Raw genomic sequence first — 12814 nt, 5'->3', positions numbered from 1 at the left:
TTCTACTTCTGCTAGGTGCAGGAGAAGTATGGCTGCCTATCCCAGACTGATCAGTAACCATGTGTAGAAGATTAACACACCTGAGCCACATGAAAGCTCTACTGAAGAGACAGCAAGCCCATCACTATATGACTACGTGAGTGTGGGCAGAGTGAAGCTTCATGTAGGGAGAACACGATGGTGATACAGTGCCAGAGATCCCTTGAAGATGGCTAAAGCATTATCTATGTTCAGCTAATTAACTATTTAGTTCTCACAATCCCTTGTGTATCCTGACACCTGCAGAGATTTACTACAGAACAGCAGCTTGAGACTTAGCTGGATATTTGGACATTCTTTGTAAGCAGGAAGATAGTGTTATCCTAGAGCAGAGGTTGGCAGTGTCTTTAGGCTGCAGACTGGAGTGACTAGGACACAGATGCCACCGGCACTTCTCCTTACAGTGGCACAGGGAGGGCAACTTCTACCAAAGCTCCCCTCACAACCCTACAGCTGTTGGCTGAATGCGACTTACCAACCCATCCTAGAGGATAATAAAAGTGAAGTAGTCCCTAACTGCCAAACTGATCATTTCAGAACACATGAAAAACTTCAGTGACCAAGTTACAAGAGATCTGATAGTTAACAAGCAATACACATTTATTTGTTTTCTTACCGTAGTCTTCATCAAACAGCTCTTGGCGTTCTGACTGATACTGGGAATCAGCAATTTCTTCATATTCTTCAACCATGCTAGTGCCGAACACTCTATAAACAATATTTCAAATAAAACCAAAACGTAAGTTGTCAGGCTAAATTCTAATGATGTTTTAATGACTGAAGCAAGCATATTAAATTAACAACGCTTGCCCTGGATTAGTCAACCAGCAAACTGGCATCTTACATAAGCTGACCAATGCCTTTTCTTTTAAACACTCATTTATTGAAGGGTTAGTTAGGATTCCACTAGCGTTGCAGTTAGACTTAGTAGCACTATTTGGTTCTAACCTTCTTCCCACCTTAACCCCTCCCTTAAGGAAGTCAGATCTTTTCTCATCACCCGACTTCCCATCCACATCTTATTCTTCATCTTGAATTACTGCAACATCCACCTTTTGCAATGCATAGAAGTCTTATCCTCCTCATTTAATTTAGGATAGAAATTCTAGGACAGTCTTTCTGGCTTGACAGTGACCATGACACTCTTCAAATCCTTACATTATAGTGTAAGTTTCTAGTGCACTACATTCAATCTCTCCCTCACCTTCAAGACTGGCTTAATAACCTAGAGCTATACTACTTTAGAGATACTAGGGATCAAATCTTGTTGTAACCTCGATGACTGAAAAGAGGCTTGGAGAAGGGGTAGTGAAGGAGGAAAAAAGGGAAGCAGAATGTACAAGGGAATTTAGGGAGGACATTTCCTTATGGATACCACCTTATTTAAGGAATTTTTAAAGCAATTTACAATAATTTGAACCATCATGTCAGCAACGTCTAACTTATGTAATCCCTTTCTTTAAACAGAATCAAGAATACTGCTGCTGAACTTAAACCGAAATGTGTTCCATTTGACATTAGATGCACTAAACATTTCTCAGCCCTAGAAGTAAAAAGTAACTTTCAGATCAAAGTATTTCACTCATTATTACCTTATAAGGCTTAGAGGACAAAAATGTTCTGATCCAAAATGTGACACCAACTCCACCTAAAGAATAACAAGCATTTAGAATGAAAGACTAGAGAAGAATCAGATAAAATCTCTACTCAACACGCACATCTAGTTTTTAATTTGCAAGTTAGGTTTACTTAAGCAGAGTGCAGATTGCTCATAACAGAAAGGTTCTTGGAAAGCTTTATTCTTGCCAACATGCTGAGCTGCAGAGTATACCCCAAGCCCTATGCATTCAATATTTGGAAAGAGGAGATTGCTAACCTTTATGTATTTGATGAACATCTGAAGCAAGAGAAAGGAAAAGAAAGATGTCAGTACAAAAGCTGGACACATGCCACAGGCAACTCTAGCAATTTTAATTTAGTACTATAAACGCTAAGTACACAGAGTCAAAAAGCCTGAGGCTAACTTGATTCAATCTTTGCAGGTTAGTCTAAACTGTGCAGATTGAACCCATAAACAAGTGAACAGACATTCACTTTTGATTCCAGAAATGCAGCCACATGCCTACAGTGGTCCAAGCCAGAAGCCGAGGGGTGCTTGAGCACACCTCCCTGCTTGGCTGGAACAGACAGCTTGAATTTGGAAGGGGACAGAATTTCAATAAACCAATTTAACCTAAATCAGTTAAGTCTGATACCACATCATCCAGGTTTATCTTAAACCAGTTTCAGCCATTCTGAAAGCAGTTTGTGCACACCAAACTTCTGTTGTGTTAGTTTTAAACTAGTTTCTGATCACTTATACTGGTTTAGGCCTAAATTTCTGTCCCAAGCTTAAATGCTTTACAAGAAATAAGTTGTGAAGACTGAAGTTGCAACACTGTTGAGTGTTAGGTAAATCCAAAAGCTTCTAGCTCAAGCTGAAAGATAGACAGTATAATACAAAATAAAAGATTTCTATGCAAAGGATTCAGTCAGATTATTCTAATGTCCCTGTTATTGCACTCTAAAAGTATGCCAGACAAAATCTTTAACATGTTACTCTTAACGTGATTATTCTTAAAGTTAGGAAAAATATTAAGCTACCTACAAAAAAATATCCCCATTTTTAAAGATCATTAATGTACTGTTCCTGCTCTAAATTCAGTATAGCATGTTCTATTTTATAGAAATTTTTTCAGGGGAATTTAGAAGAAAGAAGAGTTCAAGATCCAATGGAAAAAAAGTCTTCTATTTAGCACTGTTTATACTGAGTCTAGATCTATACAGGGATGCTCAAGAAAATTAAATCCTAATTAGAGGCATGAATTTAAAATTAAATTTGTTAAACCACATGGAATTTCTGAATGGACATCTGTTCACGACTAAAATGGGCTTAATTTGTTTTCCACTTATTCTGCCTCTGAAGTAACCAAGCTAAATCAAGGCCATTTCCATTTGTGAAAAAAACATGATTTAATGCAGTTTAAATAATCCACTATCAATTCTCACATTTAGTTAAATTTGGATTAATTTTCCAAAATATCCCCAATTTAGACTAGACAAATACTAAGAACAGCCATCTTTGTTATGAAGCCAATGCATTGACAATAATCAGTACTATAATATGTTATCTTTTCACCATATTATACTGCCTTAGGAGGAACTTGGTACATGCAGAAGAGACTTAAAAAAAATCCCATGTCTAGCACAGTGGTTCTCAACCTTTGATCCCATGGTTCAGTTCATTTCACTTTCATACTGCCCCCAACACAGTACCATGACCTAGGCTGCCAATCCACTACTCCACACACCCAAATTCACGTGGCTCTGTCCCTGCCTAAACCTGCATCACCTTTTAGCAACGGTTATTTTATTAGCTTATGAGCAGCATTACACTAAGGCAGCTCTGCTCATTCCCAAGCACACTAGCTCCAGCATAAAGCAGCTCAGAAGCAGAAAGATGCAAGGAGAAGATCACTTGGTTGCCCTTATAAAACTCATCTACAGGCCATCAGTTAAGAGCCACTGATCTAGCATACTTCTAAGCACTTTACTGACCACTACAATGTAAAAGTTCAGCAAGCAGAGTTACAGTCACATTGTCCAGATTCATGCAAGAAATTTGAGGCATGAACATTAAAAGATTTAAACAGCTATTAGCATCAATTAAAATGTCATCTCTCCTATATCAGAAAACTGAACCTCTTAATTGTGGTACACACCAAATTACTAGGAAAAAATGTAGCCGTTTCAAGAGCATGCATCCTGGGAAAGGTATAAATCTAATTTTATAAAGAGCTACAGCATTGCATGACAACATTTACTCACTGCAAGTAATATGTGATGTAAACAGACTCAAAAAGAACAGGAGTAAAGCCCCAGGGGAAAGCTAGTGCATTGCAAATTATTATTTAAAAAGTGAGGAGACAGTCAGTACTGTTCTAGTCATGCATGTGTCATGTCAGAAACCACTGCAATGGATTTATATTTGCTCTTCAGATCACTTTCTGAAAAAAGTGCCAGTGTAACTGAACATTAGGGGAATGAAAGATGAAATACAGAAATAGGTCTCTCAAACTTGTGATTTAATTTTGCTCCTGCTAAAAAACTGAATGAAAATATTATTCATTAATGCCCCAGATATAATTCCTATGTGCTCTGAGAATTTTTTCCCTTAAAAAAAATTGTTAAAGAAAAATCAAAACAAATTTGGAAGCTAACATGTACTTCAGACAAAAATATGGCTCATCTGTACCAATGAAGTCAGTTATGGGGATCTTTTTCTTTAAAAAAAAAGCAGGCTCTGAATTTCATTCCTCACCTGAAATCTAAATTTATGCTCAATGCAGAACAAGCTTTTGTGAATTTATAAATTATTAAGATGCAGATTCTAGAGCAGCAAGCCTAAATAATTCAGGGGAATTAAGACAGGCAGCAGATACAACTCAAGGATTGTACTGTGAATCACAGACAAAGTCGGAACTTGCATCCTGGTTTCTACAGATTAGGACATCTGATTTGTTAAAGTATACACCTGGATAAACAAAAATACTAGAGTACATAATTGTGGGGGATTTTATAGCAGAGGCATAGTAAACTACTGCAAGTTATTCAAACTCACAAAACCACGTACCATGCAAACTGGTATGTGTATAAAAAAACCAAAACCAAAAGAATTCTGAAAGCAATTAGCTTCATTAAAAATATAAAGCAAAAAACGTGGCAACCAGAAGCAAAATCTATAAATATCAAGTATAGCTGAAAAGTCTGCTAAACCGATCTATCCTGTTTCCTGTTCTTTAGCAGAGTCTTTTGTATTTGACTAGTCAGACATGTTAGTAAACAACATTTCTGACTGTTAAAAGGAGAAAAAAAAACTTTAAATTCAAATTTGAGACTAACACGAAATCTTGCTCAGAAAACTGGCACAATGCTGACATGTTCTATTATACAACTCCATACTTCCTCAGGAAAAAAAAGTCAACAAATCACAAAAAATGTGATGGACCATACTAAATTAAAAATTAGTTCTCAAAGTTACTTTAACGCATGGTAAGGATCATTTTTTACCTAGTTCTAAGGTTGCTTGGTTGAACAGAAAGTCATAGCTGTCCTTCAAGTTATTCCCTTTACAAGGAGAAACGCACATTAACTACATAGAAGAATTACCTTAACGTATTTTGCGTACATCTGTTCATCCAAAGGAAAGCTCTGGACATTCCTCTCATCTCTAGCATGAAAAGTACCCAGTTTAATCCACTTGCTCGTTGGGTACCTGGAAAATAAAGTGTAAAGTCACATCGGGGAAATTATTTAATATACTACTATATTATTACTCCATGTTTGCAGGATAGGGCCCAATTTTAGAGCGACACTTCACAGTATTCAGATTCATGGTCAATTTTAGGTCAAGACCTGTTAACTTTAGAATAAGCACAAATCCTTTCCCTTATTCGTGTCCTTATGACATGGTATTTAGCAGAATTCTCAGATTCACTGGAATCTGACAGGCCACACTGAGTGCTTCTGCTATGGCCTTCAGCTTGTGACATCTGGACTGTCAGTTGTGCATCTTAGCGCTCATGCCACCCCAGCTCCCCATAAGCACAAGTAAAGTTAGCTGAACGAGGCTTAAACATTAAGGTGCCTGATTCTTGCTAAAAACTATTTTGGATACCCTGTAGCTATAAAGTGTTTCTCTTATTCCGAATGCTGAAAAAAACCAAAAAAAAAACCAATGTAGGGTACTAGAAAGTATTTGTGATTTTATATCACCACCCTCCCCTGCCTCCCAGGTCTTGAGGTCTTAAAGACCAAGAAGAGAGATTAGTCTTCTTATAAAGGCCAAAATGTACAGTGCGAATGAGTGTACCTAGTCACCGCTTTCCCCACTATTTTGGCTTTAACAGCAGCTGGAGTCTCTCCCTCCCTCCTCCAGCTTCTGCTGCCTGCCCCTGCACCAAGCAACTAAGTGGCAGCACTACACAGCTGTGGGGGGGAAGGCAAAAGTCAGCCTGGGTACATGATGCAGTGGTGGTGGGGCTGTAGAGGGGAAGAGAGTGGAAGGTTTTAGGGAGTGGAGACAGCTTCCACATGGTGCAGAGGTACAATATGCAGCTGGGGATTTCCAGGTCCCTCTAGCCATGTAGAAGTTGGATGGCTTGGAGCTAAGCCAATACTTAAAAACTTGGCAGAATCATGAGTATGAAGGCTAACTGGAACACACCCCTAACGGTAATCTAGAAAGACAAAAATTTGCCAAAAAGAAACCATTTTGCTACTTCACAAGAGCTAGGAAGGAAGAAGGATGCAAGATCCACTGTACTATACTTCTTCCCATTGTTTTGAGAAAAAAGGTGGGGGAAATACTCTGACAGATCTCACCTTTGAAAACTGATTTCTGTACAACCAATAATATTATAAAAAGGCTTGAGTGACAGAGGGCAGGAAAGAATTGACTGATTGATTGATTGGTGCCATTTATAAAAGAGGAAAAAGTAACACCACAGCAAAAATATTAAATGGAATCTATTAAAAAGAATCCATGTTCGGCTCCAATATGAGCATCACTTGAGAGTTCAGAAGTGGGCAATTTGCTTCAAAGCAGGAAAATTTTAGCTATTTAAAGGTTCAATAAATGCCAGTATTTTGGATCCTTGTCTTACTGCTTTATATTTATGGCAGAGACCAATAGGGCTCTCTCTTCCCATTTCTAATAAGGCAAACAAAAAGGTGCAAGAAATAGGAACCATCACAGAAACACATACATACTACAGAGAGTTTTGTTTTGGGTTGTATTTGTTTTCTGAAAAGAAGTTGCCAACACATCTACTGTAGAAAAATAGCCATTCATACATACAAAATGAATCATCCATGTTGTTATTTCACAACATTTAAAATAAAGAGCAGCTGTGAGGCACATAAGTATCCTTTCCCACCCTCCCAAATTCTGCCCAGTATGAAATAACTGCAACTTAAAGTTATTCCTACTTTATATATTGACTTTTCTGAATGTAAATGATCACTTATTCAAGTCATGACATACCTGTCACTAATGGACACCAGAAAATCCTTAGGAGTAGAGGAGAATAATTCATGATTTGCAATGTCAAGTTGCTTTACTTGAATTGGTTCACAGAGCTCAATAACAAACCTTGAAGGCAAAAAGAAACTTGATATTAGAAACAAGTAGCTTTCACACGCACAGTTGCAACACTTATTTATGCTACTGCATAATTGAAAGTTCTAAAAGCAGTGGTTTTCAACTTGTGGTCCATGAACCCCTGGGAGTCTGCAGACTTCGTTTAAGGGGTCCACAAAAGATGGCCAAGATCAAAAGTATATGAATACCCATGCATACAATTCAAAGGGGTCTAGTACCTTGACTTGAAATTTCCAAAGGGGTCCACAAGAGAGAAAAAAAGGCTTGAAAACCACTGTTCTAGATAACCAACAGTCCATATGCACACCACAAGCCATTTTTCTGAGAAATGTAGCTCCTCTCTCAAAATTCTAATCTGAAAAGTGCCTTCCATACCATATACTAATCGTAGCATAACTAGTTTATTTACAACTTTTTGCCAAAAATCAGTACAAGTAATAAAATATTATACACACACTTGAGGGCTCAGTCCTTGGGCCCTCACTGTTCAACATCTTCATCAGCGATTTGGACGAGGGGGTATAAAGCACCCTGTGCAAATCTGCTGATGACACTAAGATGTGGAGGGATGTGGGCACACTAGAAGGAAGCAACAGGCTACAATCAGACCTAGACAGGTTACAAGGGTGGGCGGATGAGAATAGGATGGGATTCAACACAGACAAGTGCAAGGTGATACACCTGGGGAGGGACAACCGGCACCACACCTACAGGTTAGGGAACTCCCCTTGTCAGCAAGGAGGCGGAAAAGGATCTTGGAGTCATCACCGACTCCAAGATGAACATGGGCTGGCAGTGTGGGGAGGCAGTTAGGAAGGCCAACCACACCTTGTCATGCATCCACAGATGCATCTCGAGCAGGTCCAAGGAGGTGATCCTCCCCATCTATGCGGCACTGGTCAGGCCGCAGTTGGAGTACTGCGTCCAGTTCTGGGCGCCGCACTTCAAGAGGGATGTGGACAGCATGGAGAGGGTCCAGAGGTGGGCCACTCGCATGATCAGGGGACAGCAGGGCAGGCCCTATGAGGAGAGGCTACAGGACCTGAACCTGTTCAGCCTCCAAAAGAGAAGGCTGAGGGGGGGGGATCTTGCAGCCTGTTATACACTAGTCGGGGGGGGGAAGATTAGCAGGCACTGGGGGAGTCACTGTTCCCCCAAGCACTGCCAGTAGTGACCAGGAATAACGGTCACAAGCTGGCAGAGGGTAGGTTTAGGTTAGATAGATATCAGGGAGGCGCTACTTCACGGTCAGGGCGGCTAGGGTCTAGAATCAACTTCCAAGAGAAGTGGTGCTGGCTCTTACCCTGGGGGTTTTTAAGAGGAGGTTAGATGAACACCTTGCTGGGGTCGTTTGACCCCAGTACTCTTTCCTGCCATGGCAGGGGGTTGGACTTGATGATCTGCTCACGTCCCTTCTGACCCTAGAAACTATATTTATATAACAAACACCATTTATATAAAATTATAACTTTTGCTAAAACATATTGGGAGATCACACATTCTACCAGGTTACACAAAATTAAAAACAAAATAGGACTGTATGACAATACAAGAGAAGGTAAAAATAAAGCAGAGGACAATAAAACAAAACAGGAGTTTCCATCTTATTTGGGCCTTTATTCTTTGTGCAAGTAGTACAAATCCACCTAAGACAGGCACTGAAATATTAGAAAGAGGCCAGATTTTTTCACTTTCCAGTACCTAATATTTCCCATTAATAGAGAGATTCATTTTTTCTCTTATTTCTTCAAAGAGAAAACATGATTTGTGGTATTGCTTTAAGTCACCTATCTTATCCTTCCCACAAGAGAAGAGTCTGTTCAAATATATGTGCCCATGACAACTGCAGATCTCATCAGAGTGAATCTGAATCTAGTACAGTAATGGACCCTCACTGTTTGTAGCTTTGCACAATAAACAGGTAGGTTTCTAAGGCAAAAGAGTGTTTATTAATCTTAAAATAAAATGGGAGGTTTGAGAAAGTCTCATTGCCAGCATATCCAACTGCATGCTGGCACCCTGAATTCTTAAAATTTGTCTTGTTTTAAATATAGGAGAAGTGTTGGATCAGTAACTCAGTACATTTCCCAAGCCATTTATCTGGAAGAGAATAGAGAAATTATTCAACAACTATCCAAACAACGCTTACAGTACAGGCATACCTCATTTTATTGCGCTTTGCTTTATTGTGCTTCACAGATATTGCGTTTTGTTACAAATTGAAGGTTTGTGGCAACCTTCATTGTTATCTTATTTTAAGAAATTGCCACAGCCACCCCAACCTTCAGCAACCACCACCCTGATCAGTCAGCAGCCATCAACATCGGGGCAAGACTCTCCACCAGCAAAAAAGATTACGACTCGCTGAAGGCTCAGATGGTTAGCATTTTTTAGCAATAAAGTATTTTTTAATTAAGGTATGTACATTGTTTTTTTAGACATAATGCTATTGCACACTTAATAGACTACAGTATAGCGTAAACATAAAACTTTTATATGCACTGGGAAACCAAAAAAAGTGTGACTCGCTTTATTGCAGTGGTCTGGAACCGAACCCGCAATATCTCCAAGGTATGCCTGTACTGATCAGCTCTTTGTGAGTACTGTGATTTATATATACGTATCTCAGAAAGTAGTTACTAGTATTACAAGAACAGTAGAATCCAGGAGAAGCTGGATTGTATCCTAGCTTGCATATTAGCAGAATAAAGTAGATTCCAATTACAGGATTCTGATAGTTAGGACCAGCAAGAACACATCTTTACTTTCAACATTAAAGAAGGCACTTCAGTATTCTATTTCTGAGGTAGGGCCCTCACTTCCTCTGAGTAAAACTATACAAACCCTTATTTTAAACAGAATCCTGATATACAAGTAAAGTATCTATACTTCAAGACTTGCACTTGTATGTAAGGCACTTGACCTGTAGATATTTCAGTGAAATTTTATAACTGTATGCGTCACCCCCCTTTTTATTTATAGATATAGATATCTCTCTCTCAAACATATACAAGGGGGGGGATGACTAAAAGCACAAATTAAAAAGGAGGACGAGGGAATTCAACTGGAAACTAGACAGTGTCGCTTGAAATGTGTAAGTTTACTGTTGGCATGAAGGTGTACACCTGTGCTCCCAGCCTTACATACAGTCCCCACATTTATTTTAAGGTAAATGCATTGCAGCATGGGCCAAAACACCAGGTCTTAGTATGGCTCCTCCAGCAGTTCATACAGATGAGAATATCAGTTTGAAAACTCTGGGTTTATTCTTGTGACTCATGTTTGCACACCTGATAGTGCTAAGATTGTGTGGCACCCCACAACACCCTTGAAAAGATCTCCAGGTACTTCAGGGTGCCGTGCTACCATGGTTGAGAATCACTGGGTTAGAATCACTTACAGAAGCAATATACAAATATCAAGCCAATGGTAAAGTAGTACCTGCTTATTTCCTTCAGGGCAGCCAACCAAAACAACCACCTGTAAAACACCACAGTGTTAAACTTACCAGATTTTAGTACTGCATGGATTCAGCATGTAGAGATCCATGTTTTCCATTAGAATAGCTGATGTACTCTGTACAGAAAATAAAACAGAATGTTTAAGTTGTCACCGGTATTAAATAGAAAGCAGAAGTCAGTTTTCCCTTGAAATAAGTGTCCTTTTGGTGTGTACTTCTATACAGATATAATAGGAGCTAAACATCTAGTTATGGAAATAGTTAAGCAGCAGGATAAGATAATAATATATCATGCTGTGAACACTGGCAGAGAATAGATGCTTATTTACACTGCTTTATAGCCTATCCGGAACAACCTACATAAATCCCTATCCTAGGTAGTTTTTCTTTCTATTGAACTTCATTTAATAGCTTTCAATTTCTCTAAAGTAACCCCTAAAATCACCGATGTTAGGGACCATTATGGATTCGTTTCAAAAGCCCAAGAGTAATAAGCCCAGATACAAGAAATGCTAGAATACCTTGAAGATTCTGCCTTAAATCCAATGTCTGAGATGTAGCTAGGACTCACTACAAGATTATATTAAACTTAAAAACCATGCTCACATTCACACTCTCAAACTAAGATAAAAAAAAAAAACAAAACACAGCCTACCTTTGCTTCTGGATTTGCTGCCAGTATTTTTGCACCACACTCTACCGAGGCATAATTATTTCTGTTTTTCTGGACCTTTTTTGTGGAATGCTGTCCACCATTAGAAGATGGGTGCATTGACTGACCTGGAAAACAAAAAACATGCTTGTTAATATAATGAACAAGATGAAAGAATATTTTCAGCTTTGAAAAAAAAAACAAACTTGTTATTCAACATGTGTTTAACAGAAAATTGCAAGTTTCAGTGCATTAGAACAAGTCTGTCTACAGCAGCAGGCAGCTGGGAAAAAAAACTGCTGGCCAATAAACAATACGGAGCAAGTAAGTTCCTTGGGGCAACACATCAGGACCAGGGATCCAGGTTTTCTGTTCTCTGTGGAAAAAATCCCCACAGATTTCTTCTTCTGAAGGAGAAAGGAAGATTTTTTTCCTTTAAAGGAAGTCATAGGTTTTCCTTGCAGCCTGGCAAAGTTCCAGCCTGCAAGGGGCTGGGGGAGTGGGACGCAGTGTGCACCATGTACATATAGCCAGGTAGTGGTGGACAGTAAGTCCCCCCAACTGCCTGCAGTCAAGTCAGGAGGTAGGGGGAAGCAGATTGAGGCAACCATGTGAAGGGAGGGAATGGCGCAGGGTTGGCAACCGTGGCTGGGGGCACTGCCCAGCCAGGGCAGAGCCTGGGGCAAGAATGTGGGGCCAGCACCCTACTGCTGAATGTACTCCCAGGGAGGGGACACTGGGGGGGCAGGGCACATGCCCCCAAGATCTGTGCACAGGGTAGAGGATGTGGGCTGTCTGCTATGAGGCCTGGGGCTCTCCGCCCTGCTGCCCTCCCCCGGGGTCCTCTGTGGCACAGTGGGAGGGAGAGCACGGCCAGGGAGGCTTGTGCCATTTATGCTGCTATCTAGCAGCAGCAGGGCAGCGGTGGTGCAGAGGTGTGCTTCTTCTGCTGCCAGGTGGGAAGGGGGTACTTTGCCGTGGTGGTGAGGCCAGCACGGGGCTCCTGGCAGCAGCAACACAGAACTTCCCCACCCTGCTTCACCTTCCCATATTGCATCCCACCCACTGGGCTGCAGAGACCCCTGTGGGGAGGGCAACAGGGCAAGGAGCCCTGAGCCCCACAGCAGGCAGCCTGCATCTTCCCCCACCACCCATGGGCTTTGCTCAGCTCTGCTCCAGTCATGCCACCTGCAGAGGGTGGGATCTGCACTCCAGTCCAGCCACAGCAGCCACCTCCCACACACAGTAGCTGGGACTCAGGCACTGCTGTCTGGCTGTGGCTGGCACTCATGAAGCAGAGAGCAGACAGGACAGTCCCACAGCCCTAGCAGCCAGGGGCCATCCTCTGGCAGGGCTGGGGTACAGGGGCTGTGGATTGTGAGTGAGAGGAACTGGCAGACACAGGGGGCTGCAGGTTGGGAGTAAGGGGCACTGGCAGGAGCACCACCAAGGATGGGGGCTG

The 12814-nt window shown here is 40.8% G+C and overlaps 1 protein-coding gene across 3 annotated transcripts in view; it reads right to left on the bottom strand.

Moving 5' to 3' along the window:
• Positions 1-12814, bottom strand: part of SUCO (SUN domain containing ossification factor) — a 110289-nt gene that overhangs the window by 31558 nt on the left and 65917 nt on the right. For 2 of the 3 annotated variants that reach the window (XM_019501947.1, XM_019501949.1), the window contains 7 exons: positions 11356-11480; positions 10749-10816; positions 7124-7231; positions 5248-5353; positions 1916-1936; positions 1632-1687; positions 656-747 (listed from right to left, as the gene is read on the bottom strand). In XM_019501947.1, the coding sequence (XP_019357492.1) occupies positions 656-747; positions 1632-1687; positions 1916-1936; positions 5248-5353; positions 7124-7231; positions 10749-10816; positions 11356-11480 (576 nt within the window). The remainder of the gene's footprint in view (positions 1-655; positions 748-1631; positions 1688-1915; positions 1937-5247; positions 5354-7123; positions 7232-10748; positions 10817-11355; positions 11481-12814) is intronic. The other variant, XM_019501948.1, reaches the window with a different exon arrangement.

Source organism: Gavialis gangeticus, unplaced genomic scaffold, assembly GCF_001723915.1.
Source record: "Gavialis gangeticus isolate Ggan-Ray unplaced genomic scaffold, GavGan_comp1, whole genome shotgun sequence".
Lineage (NCBI taxonomy): Eukaryota > Metazoa > Chordata > Crocodylia > Gavialidae > Gavialis > Gavialis gangeticus.
This window is presented reverse-complemented; position numbering and strand designations above follow the sequence as displayed.